Raw genomic sequence first — 24,188 nt, 5'->3', positions numbered from 1 at the left:
AAAAGTGTATTTATAGAATAGAATAGAAGTCTGTATTACACTGACTCAGGAATGCTGACAACCTATCCAGTCATTTGCCTTTAAATACGTGCTGTTTTGTTTGTAAGTGCATATCAGCAGGTGGCAGTGTTTGTTTATCTGTGAAAACATTCTTTGCAAAATAAATACAGCACTGTCCAATATTTAAGTGAAAAGTAAAACAACTGCAAGCAACTACCGGTAATGATTTAATCCCATTCAATTTTAAATACATTAACTGGAAATGACTATCCTTTCTTAAAATGATGATTACTAAAAACAGTCACTAAAATGTTGTTGCTGTTCTAAAGAACGCTTAGATATTACATGTTTTTCTTTTCACAAGACATAACAGAAATAAACTTTTAAACATGTGTCTGCTATTATTGTAAGTATTACTGCATCAAAATCTCATACAATAATAATTAGGAAGAACCGTCAAAACAAACACAATTCATGTTAACACCAATCCAATCCATTCATTACAGATAATACTATCACTGTATTCCCATACTTGGAAATGTTAAAAAAAGAAGAAAAAAATACTTATTTACAAACAAGGATCTGTTTAAATTAGCTTAACAGAAGCAGATCCACTCAGACATGTAAAAATCTTATTTTTCACAGACTATGGCTGGGACCAAATCAAAACTTTGACAACCCGCTAATTGCACTTAACAAAACTGTATTTAATAGTGTTTTCTTTTTATGAGTAGAAGAAATAAGATACTTACAAAAAAAAAAGAAAACAATCCATGATATGGTACAGAACAGAAAAGCCAGAGCACTTGATGTTTGTTTTTTTATTTTTTTCTCCAGTGATTTAGAGGACTTGGGCGAACATTTTAAAAAGAGCTTTGAAACAGACTTTAAAGTTATAAGTGTAAAAAGTGTCAGGATATTAACAATGAAAAGAAAAATTACAGCTACTTTATTTAAACGGGCGCAAACATTATAATGTGGTGTATGTATTTTACCTTGCACTTAGGCAATTGCTGACCCTCCAAAAACTTTACACCTCTTCTTACAAGGTCCAAACCATTGTAGAAGCGAGTAACTAAGACCTGTATAAAAGCACACACCTACAGAGACCTGTCATTGGCTTCAGGATGGCTGCTGTGGTACACTTCCTGATGCGGTGACACTTGGCTCTTGTTGAGGAGAGGCAGGAACACGTTCGGAGGAGAAGGGCAAGACGAAGAAGACCCTGCATATTCAATCCCAGGGTCACTTTATTTAGGATGCAGGAGGATGCGGTGCTAAAGCACTCACTCCGCAGGTCATCCTAGACTTAATAGCTGAATTGAGGGATGAGCTAGACCCCAGCGTCAATCGAGGGACCGTTATCCCTGCACATGTGAAAGCGCTGTGTTCTCTGCATTACTTCTTTGATTCCATTCAGACCATGTCTGGAGGGATAGCCCAATCCACCTTTTCCAGAGTGCTAGGCACATTTCTGGATGTCATGCTAAAAAGGGCAGGCCAATACGTATCATTTCCTAAGGATACTAGCATAACTGATGTTGGCTGAAGCTTTTCCAAACAACTCAGTTTCATGCTGAGTGACCTCAGCCGTAAGGACTCTCAGCTCCTTCTCAGAAAACATTTATTTTCTTTTCTGTGTACCAAGAGGACTTTGCTGTCCTTCTTCTGACATGTTGTTTTTGGTTTGTATTTTCGTGCTCCACAACTCTGCAAGCAAGGCCACTAAATAGACCGATGCGCTCATTGAGAGCCTCATTGTCATAATTGCGGATCATTGTTTGTGCGTGTTGAGTAATTTGCATTGCTCTTAAGCTTACATAGAGCGCAGTGCAAAATATTTTTAATTTCTGTGCTGATTTAGCAGACCTCCAAGGTACATTTACACCTGATAACCTTTTAACCAACTATGAGAAAAGTCAACAAGTTGCCCATAAACTGATTGCTAGCTTTGACCCCCACCTCACACACACATATATTTTATCATATACACTACCTATTTAGAGTATATGCAGTCATCACTAAATGAACTAATATAAACTAACATTTAATTGTCCATGGTTAGAATGCGTGTCATGCATGAAGTGTAAAAAATGAAGGAAAAAATATTGGCGAAACCAGGGGCTCTGAATGGGTGAATGGGGTTACCAGTTTTACATAAATAGCCAGATTGGTGGTCTTTCTTTATAAATTAAGTTATTTTATTGGCTGGAATACCTCTTTAGTCAACTAAACGTTCAATATATGAAAAGGAAATAGAAAAAGAGCCTTGGATTTAAACCCAAATGATTTGCTCCTACAGACCATTGATCTTTTACAAAAGAAAAAGATTTCTAAAGACTTTCACACATTTTCTGCCACTACTGAGGCAGTTATCCCTGTCTCAGAAACCATTTGGCATTTTATAACTACTATGCAGAAGGCACAGCTCTGCTTGGGAAAATTAAAATGCAGCTACAGTCATCACATACTAAACATTCAGGATGAACCTGGCATCAATGAGACAGCCTGGCTTCTTATAGTGAGTGCTACTTAATTCCTTCTTTGCCTGCAGTTTCTCAGCTTTTAAAGCTTACTGTCACAATTATAGATTTATAGATTTTTTAAATAGTAATTATTATTATTATTATTATTATTATTATTATTATTATTATTATTATTATTATTATTATTATTTTACTTGTATATAACCAGAATCTTTTAAACTATGACATCTATGATTAAAAAATAAATAAAAAAAAAAAAACTAAAGAAATCTGTCACTTCAGCATATAAACTGAACATATAAACTTGAATTCATCATACCATAAACATACAATAGAATAAAAATGTCACTTAGGGGCTATAATTGGATATGATTTATACATGTTATTGTCTGAGCATAAAATAAAAAAATAAAAAAGAACACAGTATACGTATTCCAAGTCGCTAAAAGGTTATTTAGTGAGTTGTACAGATTTCAATATGTCCACATGATCTAATTAGCATTTTTAAAACTACAGAACGTTAGGTTACTTACCGTAACCCTGGTTCCCTGAAAGAGAAGATGACCACCAACCGATACTTTTGGGATATGCCTACTTTAGGTAGGTATTCGTTGAGCATTTTATGTCAGAGCTGCCGATAGACCCCTCCGTGGAGTGACGTCCTCGGTCCGGCCTGCCAAGGGAATAAGTAGTCGTTCCGCGGAGCTCACTTCCTCTTTTGCATCGAACCCGCGAATGCAAGTGATGCGACCTCGCAAGGTTTGGTGGTCGTCTTCTCTTTAAGGGAACCAGGGTGTCCCGGGCACCGAGGTGCTATGTGCGCCGAGGCACCGAAGCGCCGTGAGCACCGTGTGCACCGAGTATCATGCGCACTGAGTGCACCGAGCACCAAGCGCACTGAGTGCACCGAGTGCACTGAGGCGCTATGCGCACCGAGGCCCGAAGCACCGTGCGCACTGAGCACCGAGTGTACAGAGCCCACCGAGTGCACTGAGCAACGGAGTCCCGTGCGCACTGCATGCACTGTGTGCACCGAGGCACCGAAGTACCAAGGGCTGAGAGTACACCGAGGTACCGAAGCACCGGGGCAGCTAATGCAGCGGGGCCTACCCTAACCGCTTGTAGTCGGCCACCTGGTCAGTGCACAGCGTGCACCAGGGGAGACGTAAAGGCCGAAGCTGCGGCTGGTGAGAGCTCAGTTAGTTCGAAAAAGAAAAGAGCAGAAGGGAGAACACACTTTTTTTTTTAAGGCCCAATGCGCCGAGGTGGGCGGGCCCCGATGGAGGAACCCACGGCTGACTGGTTTTTTTTTGGGTCCAAGCTGCGTGAAAGACAGCCGGCAGAGTCACTCAACGACGGGCGGCAAGCCGAGCCCCGGTGGAGGAACGGTGTTCTCCCTGAAGGTGTAGGTTGAAAGACAACACACGCACACACCAATACTGCACAGGCAGTCACACTCATATTAATACAACCGACAGCCAAGAAAAAACAGCCTGCAACACAAGCAAAGCAGACCGTAAGAAGAAGGAAAAAGACACTCAAAATGGAGCCGCTGATTTGAATGCAAGGGAACTGCAGTCGACTCAGAAGAGCTCTTTTCGAAATACACACTTTGGTTAGTGACACAGAAGCGTACCTTACTGTAGGTGAGAGGCAAAAGAGGAAGAGAGTTCCGCGGAGCGACTACTTATTCTCTCGGCAGGCGGAACCAAGGATGTCACTCCATGAAGGGGCCTATTGGCAGCTCTGACATAAAATGCTCAGCGAATACCTACCTAAGGCAGGCATATCCCAAAAGTATTGGTTGGTGGTCATCTTCGAATTGAAAGGGAACACTATTACTGGGACAGCTAGACTTTATGATTTGATTTAATCCATTGGGGTCTATATTATGATGGTAATGTTTGGTTTGGTACCTTTTTGTCTCAAATTTTGTGACACGAAAAAGTCTTATTGGAAAAGGATTTTTGTGTACTATAAAAATAATTAAAAAAAATACTTTTCTTATATACTTTGAGCGTTTTGGTTTTTATAATAAGGGGTCTTTAAAGCATGTTCATCAGGATCTAAAAGGTTAAATAACTTTGTGTTAAAGCTGTGTGAATATGGCCCAATTTAAAACTGTTAAGATAGCCATACAATTTAAAGTTTTGATTTCAGCTGATTGGAGAAGCTATTAAAAGTTATTGTATGCCATACTGTCCTTTGTCCTTTAAAGTTTGCAATATACTGCAAAAAAGGATAAAAAAAAAAAACCTCATCCAGAATACGTATCCCTGAAGTCTGAAACCAGATGCTAGGTTTCCATTCTGAAATGACTGATGGCAGTGTCCTACACTGATTGACATTGGGTTAATTTCTCAAATCAAATAATCAACAACATCAAGTGAACCAAGTTTCCCAAAATGTTTGCTAGTGAACTTGCAAGAAATTGGAATATGTTTAATGTGTAATTTGTAAACAGTGAAACCAAGAAAAAAAAACAAGATTGTTTCAACAAGATTCATAACAAGATTCACACAACAAAGAAATGAATTAAATCTAAATGAGATGGGGTATTTAAATTCACTGCTGATCATTTTTTGAGACAACACAATCAAAGAGCATCATTATTGCTCCACAAACTATCCCAGAGAGAAAAGCACAAGGAAAACATATTTACTCACTTTTGTATTCCAGATAAAAGCCTGCTGCAGCTACACTGATATCAGAGTGGAAATGCAGACACAGCTGATTAGAAGTACTGTTCAGAAGAGCGGGTGCAGTGGTACCTGAAAGACACAGTCTATGTGATTACTTTGTTATGAATGTACTTTGAAAACCCAGTACAGTGCCGCGATTTGGGCTGACCTTGGAAGATCCTACTCTCAAATAATTAGAATCACCAAAGTCACTGATTTTAAAAGTACATTTGTTTTCTATAAAAACAAACAAAATGGCCATGTTAATTCTGTAGTTAGTAAATTGCTCATACAAATGACACAAAACTATTATATTTTGGCCAGCGACCTTAGTAAACAAGGTCCCTTGTCCATACACTTATTCAGATGCAAATTTCAGGGGAGCATGATAAGAATTAAACTGAAATGGTACTCAATTAAATATTTGGGAAAACAATGTATACCATTCCAGGGATACCTTGTCAATGGCAGAAGACACATATTTACATATTACAAACGTAACATTGTCAAAAATGATTACAATCAATTGCATCTTGTATATACTGTTTAAGATTGAGCTTCAGTATGTATAAATATACATTCACACTTGTGGCGCATTCAAATTTAAGGCATTAGATGGGAATATCAAAGTACTGATAATATATCTGATAAGTGGTTTAGACAATACCCAGTGAATACAGACATGATGATAAAGCAACAAGACTGTCAAAGCAAGAATCAGTTTAGGATAAAGCCTAATATAACTTTATTTTATGCACTAAGGGCCAAAAGCCTACAGCATTCATAATAGAACAAGGGTACACAGATGGACAGAATTCACTCACAGGTTACTCACCCTTTTTACTTAAAATTGGTGTTAGAAGTGGAATTATAGATCACAAGTTACATCAATATGTTTTATTTCTTGCAGCATATTAAACTTATTAAAAACAGTGGAATTGCTTTAGTGGAATGTCATGACTCTGTACCATTACTATTCTGAAACAGCAATGGTATTGCAGAGCTTTCTATAATTAAGAAAAAACAAGATTTCTATCGATATGCTATTTTGTGTACTCAAAATAAAATTTGATTTTTTTTTTTTTTTTTTAATAAAATGACTTGCTGTATTTTATTAAAATACACAGCTTTGATATCAATATTCTATTTCAACAAAATATGACACATTATAGACTTATTTTATTTTCATTTTGATAATTTGCTAAGAAAAAACTAATTAAAGCTTATGAATATTGAACCATAGATATTACCTTCACAAATTACCGGAGAAGTTTAATCCATATGTAGGCTATATTGCAACAGTGTATTTTGTTCATATCAGTAAATCAGTAATCAAATCAGTAATCTCCTATGTTTTGGACTTCAGCCATAATCCAAATTGTGGCCTTAGTCAAGGTTTATTAACGGGTAGTTACAGTACCTCAGACCTTTGGAAAATTCTCACTTCAGGGCAGTACAGAAGCCACACAAGAATATGTAATTACTCAATTGTATGCAAGGCTAGAATCACTGACAGGTAAGCTGCTATAAAATACAACTTGATGCTATTAACATAAGTATATATATATATATATATATATATATATATATATATATTTTATAAATCAAATATTTATTAATTTTGTGTTTGTTTGTTTTTAGAGAGAATTAAATATGCAGTAGCATTCCTGCATCAAAGGGAGAGAAGGAGTTTTCTGAATCCATGTCTCTTTTTTTAACACCAACGCATGGTGCGTTGATGTGATAAACGTACTTTTTAATCACCCTGTATTGCACATTATTACTTTATTATTCAAATTGTGCTGGAGTGACAAATACGGCTAAGAGACACTATTTGCTGGGACAGTATTTAGCACCTTAGGTGCCAAATACTGCCAGGACACTATTTGGCATAACAATCGTGCTAAATTTGATAAAATTCACTGTCTTGGGACAGACCACTCTCTGCAGCACTACCGCAATGACTTTGAGCGTTGCACTTGCGCTTGCCCCCACATTATCAAAATCGGGCCCTCTATGTTGATGTGAATGTATTTCATGAGAATTACTGTTGACACATAAAACAATATGGTATTGTTACATTAAAAACTTAAAAAAAACCTTACAGCCATTTACACATATTTTACAGTAATATCACTATATCAATAACTAACTATCGACTTTACCGCTCTCCTAAAGCGTCAGCTGTTCTCACAAGCCCATAATAAATAGATGTTTGGACGTCTTGCAACGGAGGTTATCGATATGGTGATAATGTTATTAAAATATTTTAAAATGGCTGGAAGATTTATTTATTTATTTTTTCCCCTAAAGCTTTCAATTGTTCGTTTACAGAAATGTACAATGTTTTTTTTATTTTTATGTATTTATTTTTATAGCGCTTTTCATACAGTAGAATCTCAAACCACTGTACAGTACATAGTAGAAAATCCAACCACAATACATTTGTAAAACATATTACACATCTACCACAATCATTTAAACAACAGTATAATAAAAAATAAAATGTTAAATAAAATAATGCAATATAAAACTTACATTAAAACCCACTAAGACAAGAAAGCCATTTTATAAAAGTAAGTTATCAGTCTTGACTTAAAAACTGTAATGGCCCCAGCTTCCCTGACAGACGCAGACAGAGCATTCCACAATTTAGTATAATGTAATACTACCATAATGTTTAGCTGACTGTGTACTGCAAAATTAATTAAGCTGCATATTATTCAAAAAGTTAATTAAGAGATAAATGATTATAGCAATGTGTATTATTCCAACTGTTAAATACAAATATGGGGCTGCATAGCCTTGCTTTTTGTCTTCTGTGATCACTCGCCCTTTTTAAATTTTATAAAGGACACGGGCTCCACTGACACCAACGTCCTTGCATGGTCCTAAAGATATTAACAGCGCCAGGGGCACCACTTGGCCCAGTCATTAAAATTGGGCCCTATCTGTTTAGAAAAAAATGCTGATTTTTTTTTTATATATATATATATATATATATATATATATATATATATATATATATATATATATATATATATATAATTTAAAACTAACAGGCAGGCAACCTATTGTACATTGTACATTGTTTTTTGTTTTTTTTTTTTACCTGTGATTCAGCTTATTAGCACTGTGAATAATTAGTATATATAAGTAATTTAGTGATGGTAGAGGCCAAGTGAGACTATACTGTACTGTACAGTACAATGTTAAATGTGTTTTATTTTAAATACACCACAGACAGCTTTACTGTGTGGGTAGTTCTTTGTAAAAGCAACTGCACACATCCATGTTTTCATGATGCTGTCTTAAAGAAATCAGTTAGTTTACCAAATACTGTGAAATCACTGTTTACAAAGTCTAAACAATGTCCAATTCCAGGGGGTTTATCCCCGAGCAAGCTCATTTGAGACAAGCCTCACAGATGGTGTCTGTGATGCAGGGCACACACAGGATGAAATCCCATTTAACACTGTTTCATCGGTTCTGACTCATGTTTTTAAGGAGGCTGCATAAAGCACACAATTCTTTATCATGTCCCAAGCTGAAGATGATAAATGACATGTTATGGTGTAGGTCCACTGTTCATCCTGGATGACATTTGACAGCTTTATATTAACTAAAGATTTTGGTAAACCAACCCCTGTCAATGTTACATAATTTTTTTCATATTATGGTTATGGGTTCATCCAAGAAGATAATGCATACATACAGAGTAGCTCTCCCAAAGGCTTTCGCAGTCTTAGATTTTATTTCCTTTGAGAATGTATTTCTAAGTATTATGTATTGAAGAGAATAAGTGTCAGCAAGCCATACCTCAAAACGCGCCACATCCTAAAATGAATCTTGTCAGCCACAGAACACTATGGGGTAGATGTACTAAAGTGTTGCGTCTGTCGCAATAGTCGCAAACCAGTCGGAATTGTAGCTTGAAATATACTAAACAAACGCAACGCTGTCAGCATCATTTTAACAAATGCTTTGCAACCACAGTTCTATTTGCGCTTTAGCTTTAAATGAATATGTAATTCTGGACGTTCCTGCAGAAATTTGAAAAAACAGGGTGGAGATTGTGCAAATGAGGGACCAAAAATATTATAATGAGATGTACTAAAGCTGCGGGCAATTGTGACACTTACAATTGCATCAATTTTGTGCTCAATGTATTTTTGAGACGAACACCTGAGTACCTAATTTTCACTAAAGTCAGGGTGTCCTTACAAGCCTTGAAAACAAATTTCTGTGACATTTCTGGTTTTCCCAGCATGTTGGGAGCAATAGACTGCACACATGTGCCACTAACCCCTCCAGTTCATTCTGAGCATCTAAAATGAAGACGGAACAGAATGCATTGTACAGATGACGTTTACATTTAACAAAAACAATGTTATTTTGATCCTTGCACCCTTGCATGTATAGACGATATCCTTCGGGCACTCTGCTGCAGCAAACCACAACTCAACTGCCGCTATTTTATTTGAAAAAAATGTCACACAACTCTCGCTAGAGATCTCACCAAGATGACGCAAATAATATTTAAATTAGTATATTGCGGCTTTCTTCATTAACATATTTTTTCTTAGTACGTACGACAAAATGTGCACTTTGCGAATTGTCATAACGAAAATGCAAATTGTGGTACGTTTGCGCTGCGACTGGCCCATATTAGTACATCTACCCCTATATTTGTATAAGTTCGTGCTTATGTGCAAATACATATTGAATAATTGAGAACGGCAGTGGTAACAGTATTAAAACCATTAGGCATCAGCATCACAACATCAATTTACTGTACAAAAAGATCAGAGGAAATGTAAACACTGATGGACCTGCCACCAAAAAGTATGTATTATTAAAATAAAGCTAGTCAAATAAGTTGATACTGGATTTCACACAAATGAAATACTTATGCACCATTTATCTATCATACACAATGATGGGTCACAGCTATAAACATACATTTTAAAAAAGAGGGTTAAATATTTATTCTCACCTGAAAAGCTACCCAGTTTTGGTGCAGTCAAATCACCGCCATCATATATTTCAAGTGAATCCCAGTTGTGCTCTGTGGCAAAGCTCATAACCTGGATCTGGAATTAAAAGGAATCACTGACATGTTATTTTTCAGTAACATTAAATGCCACATTAAAGAGACAATATTTCTATGTTGTTTCCATCATTTGCTACACGAGTTTGCGTTGAGTTTTATGCCAAGCATTTCATCAGGACTAAGTATATATCAGTTTGATATAATAGTACACATATTGTTTTATCACATTATTTAATACTCTGGTTATCAAACTACATTTTCAAAAACGCCCCACATGAACCTACATGAGTTATTGGTTTGCATCTTTTGGTGACAGGGTATATGCAAGTTTTGGCTGAGCTTATCCTAGAATTCATGTCCTTTTATCCTTCAAATTGTAAAATGTATTCAAGGTGCTATAAATATCTATATTCAGCCCTCAGAAGTTGTCTATTTGTTTTTGATCAATGACTGAAGTTACTGAACAAGTATATATTGAATGACTATTTCTCTTTGTAGCACACAAAACACAATGATCATCTTCATTGGACTCATGATTTTAAACAGTTTACTTCTCATTTATACCCTGTGGAGATTTTTGAGCAAAGAAAATTGGCAATTGTATTAAGTTTCTCTCTTGTTAACCATTACACCACCTGTTTTCTATTAAATCACATTTTGCAATATTAAATCTCCTCCAGTTGATCTATTATTTAGGCAGTAGTGGCTTATGCAATTACCTTCAAAGACAGAGGACTACACAGTAGTGTGCAACCATTTCTGCAAAACATGGCACTTTTTGTTAATTAAAAATATCCCATTAATTTACATATATGTGAGGATGTTTTCTTGAACAGTATGAGAAGGGGCAATGGATCATAAAAACAGTTCTAGCGTTGAATATGAAAAAAAGTTTCAGTGCTTTTTATTAAATGTGATTTTTATTAAATATTCGACCTAGTCTCATTTTGCATTAAGCTTCTTTGCATTAATTGAAATCAAACAACCGAATGACTTGGGGAGTCACTAGATGCCAAGCAATTCACTGCATTCAGTTTTTTAAGTTCAGATTTAAATATGTTTTATTTTTCCATAACTGACAAGTGGGTTTTGTCTACCATCCAAACGGGTAAAATAAATACAGCACTCCATGAATGTATCCTCTATATACTACACATTTGTGATAAATAAAAAATAGAGACTAGTCTTTTTGCTTCTCAGTAGAAACTTGCCTGTATACCTGCTCCCTCAGCTACAGTGATTTTCCACACACAATTCAAACTGTTACCATAGGGGTCAGGGTACCCTGGGGACAGAATCGTGCCTCTTCTTTCAGTCATATTTCTACTGCAGGGAACTGCGCAACAGAACAAAGTAAATCAAATTAATAATGAGGGCTTTACACAGAGTTCTCCAGTGAGTTATTGTGTTTTCATTTACAGAATGAAAGGCAGATACAAAAACTATTTACAATCAATGAACAGAATGAATATGTTAATCAAAAAAGGATTCTCTGAGGATGCAGTCCATTACACATATGTGACAACATATACCCTTTCATTTGTTATCATGAGGTCTGGTTTTCCCCATATTCCTAAATAATGTATAGAAAATATTACAACAACAAAGTGTTTCATCAACACAACATCAACCAGATTTAATGTGTTATTATTATGTGGTATAAATGTTTGAATATATTCCCAAAATATATACAGTATAAAAAATATCTTGCTTACTAGCTAGATGCTTTGTTCTGTAAAATACTGCACATGACACAAAGATTTAATGAAAATACATTGATTTTTAAACTAAAGAGTAACCAAATACACATTAAAACCTGTCTAATTCTGCCCCTCTACATATCGCCATTCTTTTTTGACATAATTTGGGGGTCCTGATTAAATCCCTATGAAAACCTTTTTTTTTTTTTTTGTAATGGTTTATTAACACAACACATTATTTACATTAAATAGCATGAGACAAAAATAATGTAGTGATACCTGTGATTTTTCCAAATTTTCAATCAAGTATATATTGTGTAAATACTCACATGTCCCGTGGGTATGTTACATCTGCAGTAAAATGCTTACTATTTACATAATGGATAAAGTTAAATTAACAGTACTACAATCCTGAAATTACAGGGTTTACCTGGACAGTACGTTTACTGTACAAAGTGTTAAATAGTTAGATTTCACAGCACCTCTGTAAACCAGCACACTGCATTAACTGGCATAATTTTCTGGTCTAAAGCAATGCCGGGTAAGGCAAGTTTTACGATACACTATTGGAGGCCATAAAATCTGTCATTTTTATAAACGCTCTGTTAAGTGACTTTACAGTTTGTAGGCTATGTATGAAAAATATTGAATGTAAACACATTAAGGTATGATATTAATTGTTTGTGTTTATAGATGATGCTGCGTAAGAGCAACTGCAAACTGGAAAGACGCATGATTTTCATAAAACGCACATCTGTCTGAGTTTTAGATTGAATTTACCCCTTATGCATGTGAGGATAGGGTAAGCAATTTGTCAATTGATCATTTTCAGTAAATAAGGCTGTTTGACAGACCAATGGATTTTAGTAAAACCAAATGTGATTTCTGCAGGTGTCTGTAAAGTTTCTGTAAATTTCTGTTAGATGTGGGACTACAAAGCAGATGGCAGCAATGGGTTTTATGTTTTGGATCACTTATTAGAGCTTTACTCCCATGGTACCACGCAACCGACCACACAATAACACATTAAAGGAACCACCTGAAATAGTATCCAACGTAAAAATAAGAATTCAAGTAGATATATGTTTCATTGCTGTTTCTTTGTCAGTTTTTTGCCCCCCGCCCTCAAAAAAAATATGTAACTGAGAAAGCTTTGGGTTATGGATGCGTTGGATATACACTATTCTTGGATTTCTTTTCTGTCCAGCAGTATTGTTTGATTTGTTTCCCTTTTATTCTCAAAAAACTTGTAATTTCTACTGTTTTTTTTTTTAAAGCTAGAAGAGCAGCAATGAGAACAAACTTGATTTAAAAGTCCATATTTAACCACACACTGCTTTTGCAAATTATTTTGCTGTTTACGCTTCACATGTTTACTCACCTACACAAGTAGGTATTGTGTCATTCCATTGTGCTAGTGCATTTGGAACAGCATGGCACTTAATAGCTTTAGAGCCTTGCAGGAGATATCCAGGATTGCATTCAAAGCGAACAACGGACCCTGCTGAGAACTCAGAACCGATTCGTCTGCTATACCTGGGCTCTGGTACGGAGCTGCACTGGGTGTCACTTGTGCGAGGAACAGCTGTTGAAGCAACAAAGAATCCTTGCAATATTTGTACTTTTCACATTTCAAAATTTTACTTTCAAAGAAAAATACACAACCTGGCATACCTAAATCAAAGATGTTCTTAGTTATATAATTAAGCAGCAATTGCTTATATCATTAAAATGTACCTATCCGATAATAACTCTATTGTGTAGGTTTCCTTTGTTATCAACGTCGATATACTTCTTGCTGAACAGAATTTCTTAGGAACACTGATCTGAATATATGATAACACTATGTAACACAATTTTTGTTCCTGGGTAGTAAGTGTTATTTCCTAATTGCTTATGCCTCAAAAGTATAGAAAATGGATATTATTCCCCACAAACTTTGCTTTTGTGACCAGGACAGTGATATTTTGAAATGTACCTATTTCCAATGAGAAAACAGTCTTTTCGTTCACATAAAGTCCGAAAAAAACAACATATGAATCCAAATTAACATGTATTTATACTAAAGTAATACAAAAATGACTACAAAAGATTTAGAAGTGAGTAGTTTTTCGAGATTCACGATTATACTGTAAATCACTTTCACGAATTAGCCCCCAAATGTAGTCTCCCATCATGTTCTCGTTATACTGTCCTTGGTAGCGGCGTTCAAAGTCCAGTATATCCTGGTGGAAGCGCTCGCCTTGCTCCTCCGAGTACGCTCCCATGTTCTCCTTGAATTTATCAAGATGAGCATCAAGGATATGGACTTTGAGGGACATCCTACAGCCCATTGTGCCGTAGTTCTTCACCAGAGTCTCAACCAGCTCCACATAGTTTTCGGCCTTGTGATTGCCCAGGAAGCCCCGAATCACTGTGACAAAGCTGTTCCAAGCCGCTTTCTCCTTACTAGTGAGCTTCTTGGGGAATTCATTGCACTCCAGGATCTTCTTTATCTGTGGTCCGACGAAGACACCTGCTTTGACCTTTGCCTCAGACAGCTTAGGGAAGAAGTCTTGAAGGTACTTGAAGGCTGCCGACTCCTTATCTAGAGCTCTGACAAATTGTTTCATAAGGCCCAATTTGATGTGCAGTGGTGGCATCAGCACCTTCCGGGGGTCCACCAGTGGCTCCCACTTGACGTTGTTCCTCCCCACTGAGAACTCGGTCAGCTGTGGCCAGTCCCGCCTGTGGTAGTGCGCCTTGGTGTCTCTGCTGTCCCAAAGGCAAAGATAGCAGGGAAACTTGGTAAAACTGCCTTGGAGACCCATCAGGAATGCCACCATTTTGAAGTCTCCTATGACCTTGATGCCATCTCAGAACAATGCAGATACGTATCCACTTAGGCAGCTGGAACTAAACTGAACTGGTGGGCTTAAGGCCCCTGTATTTATACTACTATTTATATTATTGGAAAGTTCTAGAAAGTTATAGAAGTTAATCCAAGTTTACTCAGCACTGAATCTATCTGGAATGTTCTGGAAAATAGGTAAATTTCAAAATATCACTGTCCAGGTCACAAAAGCAAAGTTTGTGGGGAATAATAGCCATTTTCTATACTTTTGAGGCATAAGCAATTAGGAAATAACACTTACTACCCAGGAACCAAAAAAAAAAAAAAATTTGTTACACGGTGTAATGTGTGACTTTCCTTTTCCCACATCAACACTGGCCGATCTATATATCATCATCTATCTGGAGTGCGCTCTGCCTCTGGTTAATACAGAATCCACCTTATGTGCTTCAATGATACTGCTGAGATATTGATTGAAGGTTGGTTTTCATTGAGGAAATTGTAATCAAATGGCTCCAACATTAATTGGCTTATCTTCACACACTTGTTAACTGCTTTTATATATTACTGATACTGAGCTGTATCAGAATTGAAGCAAAACAAACTTAACAATGAATGTTTGTCTAAAAGTGTTATAAGACAAAAAAATAAATAATGTGGTGTGTCTCTCATATCTCAATTGTACTTTTTTTGTATAAAGTCTAGTGACTAAGAAATATAGAAAACACAATTCTACCCTTCTCTGCAAGCAAAAATCTTTCCCCTTTATGGAAGTTGATGGAATTTAGTTACATTTAATGTCTGACTTTTTCTTTAGTTATACAACTGTATGTACATTTGTAACGGGCACTTATTGGTCGTGTCAGAAAACTTGGTTAAAACAGTTCCAATGTATCTAAAGCTGACACACACTGGCTCATAGAAAGTGGATGACGATGCTTGATAACAATCACATCTGATAAACTGAAGAAGTGAGCATTTAGCTTTTTAAAAAAAAAAATCTGAGACTAGATAGGCATTTTGATATTTTAAACTGAAAAAAAAAATCAAAAACAGACTGTAAGGTTACAGTTTCCAAACACATTGTCACTCACTAGTTCATTATAATGTAATATAGTTTACATTTGCCTTTACCCATGACTGAAGCAAATGGTATTTTTCTAGGGTCACAAGGTTCTGTCTCAATTTTCATGTCACAACTTGCCAAAGAAAAAAAAATTCCATTCTGATGTGGAACCAGTGGAAGTGCTAAACCACTTTTAAAATATATATTTTAAATGTTTTGAAGTCTTTTTAATATTTAGTATTTGTATATTTATTAAATAAATAACAATACAAAACATACATTTCTACACTAACAGTGGTTTTATTAATGTAATATATTAGTCTTTATATTTTCTTGTTGAAAGTGGTGTTTAACTCAAAGATTATACATAAAGTAAAGAAAAAATATATAAAATCATGGCCACAAAACATGTCTGTTATTTTTTTACACGTAGCGCTGACACTTTTTTTTTTTTTTTATCCCATCAGTATAAAATATGCAATTACAGTATCTACTATTTTATGTTCTCATTGGTAAATCTCCACCTTTATGTCACATACATACATTTAAATGGTCTAATGGTCTGGTAGAATGCTCAAGAGAAAGTAGATAGAACAAAATAAAAATCCATCAGAAGCTCAATTAAATACAAAAGTGAAATAAAAAAGTAAATAACAGCATGTTTTAATGATGTTTTTAATGATGTCTTTGTTTCACCTCTTGATGGTTTTGGCATGCTGATTTTTCTAAAAAAAAAATACACATCAATAACAATGACACTCTAAAATGCAGCAATGATCCTCCAAATGTTATGTTCGATGCTGCCAGTAAACTAAAGATATGGCTCAATTTATTAAATTGTAGCTGTAGTGTTGCTTACCTTGGTAGACAAAGTGGAAACCTCTAGCAGAAGCACCACTTTTGGCACTGAACTTGAGCAGAATCTGATTGGATGTGGCTAAAGGTAAAGTCTCTCCTACAGGTAGAATAAATAGAACATGAAAGTAAAGTAAGTATCCATAATAACATCATGAGAACTGAGCCATACAACTAGAAACACTTTATACAACCAGAGGTGCTGGAACAATTTTAAGTTCCCATAAATACATGTTCTTTAGTTCTGTTTTTAATCCAACTTCTGAAATAGTATGTGCAACATTTACCTGTATGCGATCCTGCAAGGGAACTAAGAAGTCTGGAGTTCTGGTTTGCCCCATCAAATAGGTCTACCACATCGTTCACTGCTGTTTGGAAATATGCAAACTGTCCAAATACCACTGAAATGACATAATTGGATGATTGAGAAAGACTGGAAGACACCAGTTGGCATTTTTACACCAGCCTTCATGTTACTAGTACTATTAGGTATGTATTACTTGAATCATTATAGCACAGGCATATTGTTTACTATAGTGACAAGTTCACATATATGTTTACTTTTAAAAATGTTGACATCTTTTCCAGTAATGGTTTTACAATGAGTGCTGTCTACTTTTTTTGTGACCTATGGTTTGCGTTGAGGCACCATTTTACATTTCACCATTTTACAGCCAGCAATGCTGCACCAGTGTCAGTAATAAACTATATAAACTGCCTCAAACTATTGGAGCCATTTTCTACCAAACTATAAACATCTGTTTTGGATTCCTTTAAAACCAATATGTTTTGAACCAGTGATTTAAAATAATCCGGATATTACAGTGAGACAGGGTATAGTTGGTATTAGTTATGCTTTATTGTTCCTTTAATATTTATAAAAGGCAATCCATATCTCAATCCAAAGCAATATCATAACTATTGTAAAAACGTTTTGTAATCATCCCCCTCATACGCCTCTCTGGTGTGTGATAGGGTGAATATTACTGATGTGCAGATTTACAACAATAACAAGAAGCAATGCTAATTTGCATTATCATGTTCACTGATGTTTCCTTCCTTCTGCTTTTATCATGCTCACAGCATGTTGCAAATGTGTCATGCTTCTATCACTTGGGAGTCCTGGGATTTATCTAAAGATTGGAAGAAGTGGCATAGATATTATCTTATTACAATCTTAATACACTTGGTTCAAACTGTTCATACATTGATGTGATTTATGTTGTGTATAAAGCAATGCAATAAAAAAATAAATAAATAAATAAATAAATGTAACCCTGGAGAGCAAGGAACTAACATCTTCAAAAGCAAACATGAGTGGAATAAGAATACATATTCAATACACCTGTTGTTTGCATTCCAGTCATGCTGTTGAGAATCTGTTAAAAGCTATGTTCTCTGTGCTCGCATCCATTTTCTTTTTGAGAATTTTGGGATACTCCACTTCCAATCAAACCCTCCATTATTTATAAGCAACCTGGTAAAATGCTAGCTTTTTTATTGTGTATTGTTTGTTGTTGGGCATATCCCAGCAGAGAAATATTTTGGTGAGAGAAAAGGTATGTGCACCTGTCACAAATAGGGGGAACTACAATCTGAAGCCACAATATTTAATTGATCAACAGAAACGAATCACAATTCTCTCTCCCAATAAGCTTGAAATACAAGACAAAACAATACGATTCTAAATGGAAGAAATAATAGTATAAACAAGATAGATTATGACAGGGAAGGAGTAGCAGATTACATCAGAGCCGCATAACCCACTTGAGGCTTTACCAGTTCCTAGCTATGATGTCACTTGTAGAGGATAAGATACTGTAATCATCTGGCAACCTTTTCTCATATATTCTATTCTATTCTAGAAAAGGCAAAACATCTAAAGGCTGTATATTTAAGAATTATACAATAAACATGAAATGCTTATTACAATTGTTAACAGAATATTAATTTCCTGATTGAACAGATTCCCCAAAAATAGGAAATTAACCCTTCCATGCATTGCGACCTCATATAGGGACAGACAAACAACTTCTAGTCATTATATGGGGACACATGGAAATGTACGACGACCTCAGTGAGGATGCCATGTCTTCCCCACATAAAGCAATGGAATTTTTTAGTATGAATCCAAAACCATTTTTCTTCAGCTATTTTCAATATGTTATGCATCAAAGGGTTGAATAGATCAAACTTTAAAAATATGGCCCATATTTCTATATTGCACAAGACTATGCAGCATAGTGGGAACATATACAGTGTTATGTAATAAAGGTTACTGGAACATCGAAGCAGCTGGTTTGTAATTTAACATAATTTACATCGCTGCTTACAAACCAGTACACATATACATACAGTACACATAAGAAAACAAAATAAATGCATACAGTTAAGGCAAACTGACAAAGGTCATCTGGCTTTGAAACAGAAATAGCTTAATTTCATATCATTTGAAAGCATTTTCGTTACAGCTCTGAATGTTTGCAGGCTAAGGGTTTGCTTTGTGTCTTATACAGTCATCAGATGTCTGTGACCTTCCACATTGAATTATTTATTATGCAGAGAATCATTCCAATCAAGGGGCCGGTGTTCAGCACATATAACCAAGTTATTAACAATGTGTAACAAACTTTTGTTGAGGAATTTATTAGTGGACTGAGAATTTTGACTGGAATTCAGTCACAATGGCCACCATCTGATTGATTGACAACTGACAAGTACAGCAGATACTAAGGTGATCTTTCACTAGGAGCAGTTTCAAAAGTGATGACCTTGTGGGGCTTTCTGGAGAATAGATTTGATTACAGGTATCCACCCTCAAGGAATTCGAGGTACTAAAATAATGAGAGATGGTCAGGTATCTCTCTAGAATCAGTCTATTTGAGTGCTCACTGAGGCCCTACAGCTGATTGTTTGTGTTAAGGCTGGTGTTAGTTCAATCCCTGTACATTTTGGTCTCTGTATTGGTTTATGAACTAGAAACTTTTCAGTCCTGCAACAGTATGAGAAAACAATAGTGATTCAAGAGTAATCTTGACATTGATTCTGATACGATGTGCTTCATTTCCCGCTGGGCTGAAATCACATAGTGATTAATACTGACTGGGAAAATGCAAACCCACTGGAGTGTGCATAATATCACTGGTGAGACATAAACAAACATTTCAGACAATTAAAGCTACAATAAAATCCCTCCCTCCCTCAAGTCATTTTTAAGAGGATGTGAGGTCAGAAGAGCAGTTAATCCATCTTTACCTGTGCCAATTAAGTTTACTTGTAGTCCAAATTAGAACTATACATTACGTAACAATTTTCAGAAGTCTGAAAAAAAAATCCTATTTACAGTTTATGGAAAAAGCAAAGCTGTGGCAACTACGTATTTCTGAAGGTTTGATAATAACATTTAAAATGTTATTGTACAGTATTTAGATTTTATGAAGTGCAATGTTTCTTTTAAAATGCACACATTTAAACTCAATATAAATTCTTGATATCCATAAACAACATTTTTAAAGTCTTTTTATGCTTGGTTGGTGTAGTTACCACAGGCTTTACAGTGTCTGCTTTATAACAACATTTTGACAAATAATCAACTAAGGCGGCATTTACATATTTAAGATCATTCTAAAAATAACTCACTTACCAAATTCTTTGGATACAGTAATTGAGTATATACATGTCTGACCAGCTGTGTAATTATGTGGATAACTAGGAGATAAAACGACTCCTCCTGACCCAGCATACTGGCCTCCACAGGGAGCTGTAAATAAAAACACAAATAAAAGTTAAGCTATATTCAAATGTATTTGTTTGTGCATCACAGTAATAAACCCCCACATAAAGTATCATTATGTGCTTTTAACCGATTAGGTGAAGATGTACTTGTGTCAAGGAATATTATTTTGATGACTCTTATATAAACTTCTCAGATCATCTCACCCAATCAGGCAGATCGTTTTCAAAATTCAGACTTAGCCAAATGTGATTCATGTGATCACTGCTCTTAGTTGAAATGTGATATTTTACAAATACACTGGGGGCAAAGTACAGGAGGACAGGTTTATGGTTACACTCAGCTGAACTTAGAGAGAGGACATGTTTGAGGGTGCTTTAAACTGTTGAATGTTATAAAGTCACCAAGATGTGAAGCCTGAAGCTGAACGTGACATACAGATTTAATCTAAACCAAAAGTAGACACATTAGTTTGTCATTTTAAACCATACCATAGATATTATACCAGGGGTTAAAAGGAGAAGAATAATACATAGAACTCTTCATTTTTTGTATTTTCTTTCATATTCTTATCAGATACAATTGGTACAATGCTCTGTAATTCTAATTCTTGGCAAATCATCAGTATATCCAAAGCCCTTTGGCAGTCTTTCCCATGGGTGTACACCTTCATCTGCCTGCAATACCTTACAGAATGTGCAAGCCCAGAGCAAAGAAGCAACCCTGTCAGATCTGGGTCTGCACATCAAACCAGTCCAAAACCTTTGATCATATTACCTTTCCCTCTTTATTTAGATTAGGACGCCCTCCTTTATGAAGCACAAATCCTTGGTTAAAGATTTCCCCCCAAAAAGAATGACATAGTAAGTACACTAGGATTTTCATAATCATAATCTGCAATTGATTTTTTTTTTTTTTTACTGACAAGGCTTATATATATATATATATATATATTCTGTTTAACTTTGTAATACCTATCATCGTCCAATAAAGTATCCTTTGATTTTTGCCTCACACATTTTCTCAAAAACATTAAACACAAACAGCAGTTATTTTTCCATGTTTGAAAATGTTGGTCACTTATTTGACCACATTCATTTAAAAGTCTGAAATAAGGTAGTGTGTACTGTTACTCATAATGTCATCAATAAGCCTATTTATGAATCATCTCTGCATTATTTAGTATTTATTTTTATTTCCAGTTCCTAGCAAACGGCTGATAACTTTGCCTGCTGAAGTCATAAATCTCCTTAAAAAATGAATGAATGGATCAATGAAAAAAAGTGAACAAGTAAGTGAATATGATATATTTATGAATATAAATAATTTGAACCTGTACTTATCTGCACAATTGGGGCTGTACCCCAAGTCTATATATTTGTTTAGCTTTACCTCCCCTCTACACCACAGCAGATTTATTTCTGTATTCAACTCCCAATGTTCATTCATAAACCATGATGACAACAGATGTGTGCCACCTGTCCTCTTTATCTAATCAATGCTAGCAAGTCTCTGGAAGCATCCCTGTTACCAACTTCAGACAGATAACGGGATTTCCTTACTGTTGTGATTTTCAAAAGTAGACTCCCCCTCCCCCAAACCCCTCCTTTTCATTGCATATTGCAAGACATTCTGTTCTGTAATGCTGATTGTTCTCATCATTTGTGAGGCTTTCCTCAGAGAGGCGCCAGCTAACCATTCTTTTTTTTCATTTACAGGCATGTTGGAAGCACCTTTCAGCAGCACTGAGGCAGTGTTTTAGTTACTATGGAAACCAATAAAAGAACCTGTTTGGGCAAGGACAGAAATATCTTTTATTAGTTAAAGAGATCTCACCCTTTTCTAATCAGTATTGTTTAAGAGCCAAAAGAAGAACTTTAGAATGCATCAGTCATCTAGCAAGATATAAAGCCACATGGCTAATAAAATACATAGCCAACTCAAAACTACTTGCCAAAGAAAATGCATGTTGTGGATCATAAAATACATGAGATGCCAGAATTATAGCTACAATGCATACTGTATACTGTAGTCCACATTACCATTGTTTTATCCAAGAATATCATTAAATGCTAAATTACATGGTGCCTTAAAATACAAAAAAATAAAAATTCTGGCTGCATTCTACTCATCGTTTAAATATTTATTGCAAATGCTTTTCTGGGAGATTCTTTAGATAAATATTGTTTTTTAATATTGTTTGGCCTTATCCTTGTCAGGCCTGAAACTGCTCACTTTATAGTCTGGACTTCAGCCTCATGTTCTTTTTGAACAGCTATTTCCTATTTTATTTTCCATGAAGTGAGCTATAGTTTTTCATTTGTCTTGTTGGCAGACACAAGCCTTCTCATAGAATTACTGCATGTATGAACAGCTCTGAATACTGAAGTTATATATTGTTCTTTCTTATGCTGTTTATCGCCGTGGGTATGAAGTTATGTTCCAACATAACTGAGAGAAACAGTCCCTTAAAATAAAAAAGTGAGAAAAGTTGTCATGGTTACCAACGAGAATGATCAGTAGACAAGATCAAGTCAAAAACAATTATTTTGTTACTTAAGCTAACAATAGTGAGCCATTTTTTTTCTATTTTTCCCCACGGCGTACTAGATTGGGGTTGATGATTACGACTACCTGTGCTTGACTGGCTATATTTAGATGGTCCAGTCAAGCCCAAATTAGGCAGTTCTGAAGTGCTGCATGGACATTAAAAGGCACATTATTTTCAGTAAGATAAACCAGAAGCCTATCATGCCTGTCTTTGTCTTTCCAACTCTGTCTCTCCTATTGAACAAAACACTGAATACATTCCCCACTTTAAGTCCCAGAACCCATGGGCAAACAATACCATGTTTTATTTTACATATACCTTTCATCCCACTTTAGTGCCATGTCAGACTTATAAAAGTGTGACAACCTTTTGGCCCCAGCTTTAATGTCTCTCCTCCATAAATCCTGACTGGTTCTTATTGTCTGACTTTCTACCATAGGTAAACTGGAACACTGCCATTAGTCATCATTTTTGATTATGTAAACTCTGATTGCCTAGGCTTGAATTATGCAAATTAATAATAAGCTAATTGTTTAAGCAGACATATTTTATAATATAATGCACCATCATTATTTAAATGAAATCACTCATATATTCCATCTTGGGATATCATTACATTTCACTTGCTACAGCAATAATAATATATATATATATATATATATATATATATATATATATATATATATATATATATATATATATAAACAAATAAATACATTCTCAAGATATGATCCAAAACTCTTCCATTGTCAGGGTTAACCTAATGTGATTATATTACCCTACTTCGTTTCAATTATTAGTCATATTTTAGTATTAATAAAAAATGACATATAAGCAGTACTTTACCATTGCAAAACGGGAGTCCTCTGTCCCACACAGGTTTCCCATCATCTCCGATAATGCATGTAATGGTGGCTGGGCTGACAGTCTTGTAGCCGGAGTCGCAGTGGTAGGTCACAGTAGAACCCAGTTTAAAATCAGTTCCTATGCGGGAACCATTCATTATATTTCCAGGGTCAAAGCAAGCTTCCCGTGGTTTCTCTGTCATAAAAAAGCATTTTGTTAACTTAATCATTATCTTACTGGTCCAATTATCTTTATTGATGACATAGTTCTTGTCATCCACAATGATCTTTGAAATAGAATGCACAGCAGGCAATAATATGTACAACTTTAGTAAACAGATATGAACTGATATTATCCTTGTTAAATAGGTGTGAATAGGAACGG

At 35.5% G+C, this 24,188-nt stretch overlaps 1 protein-coding gene across 1 annotated transcript in view; it reads right to left on the bottom strand.

Annotated features, from left to right (window-relative positions):
- LOC117411047 (CUB and sushi domain-containing protein 1-like) overlaps positions 1-24,188 on the bottom strand; it is a 615,018-nt gene that overhangs the window by 73,601 nt on the left and 517,229 nt on the right. Inside the window, exons 30-37 of the mRNA XM_034921683.2 lie at positions 23,805-23,999; positions 20,318-20,434; positions 16,962-17,075; positions 16,679-16,774; positions 13,302-13,505; positions 11,432-11,556; positions 10,164-10,260; positions 5,153-5,257 (exon numbers count right to left, since the gene is read on the bottom strand). Coding sequence (XP_034777574.2) covers positions 5,153-5,257; positions 10,164-10,260; positions 11,432-11,556; positions 13,302-13,505; positions 16,679-16,774; positions 16,962-17,075; positions 20,318-20,434; positions 23,805-23,999 — 1,053 coding nt within the window. The remainder of the gene's footprint in view (positions 1-5,152; positions 5,258-10,163; positions 10,261-11,431; positions 11,557-13,301; positions 13,506-16,678; positions 16,775-16,961; positions 17,076-20,317; positions 20,435-23,804; positions 24,000-24,188) is intronic.

This window comes from Acipenser ruthenus, chromosome 6 (assembly GCF_902713425.1).
Source record: "Acipenser ruthenus chromosome 6, fAciRut3.2 maternal haplotype, whole genome shotgun sequence".
Classification (NCBI taxonomy): Eukaryota; Metazoa; Chordata; class Actinopteri; order Acipenseriformes; family Acipenseridae; genus Acipenser; species Acipenser ruthenus.
The sequence above is the reverse complement of the archived record's forward strand: the minus strand, read 5'-3'. Positions and strand labels throughout refer to the sequence as shown.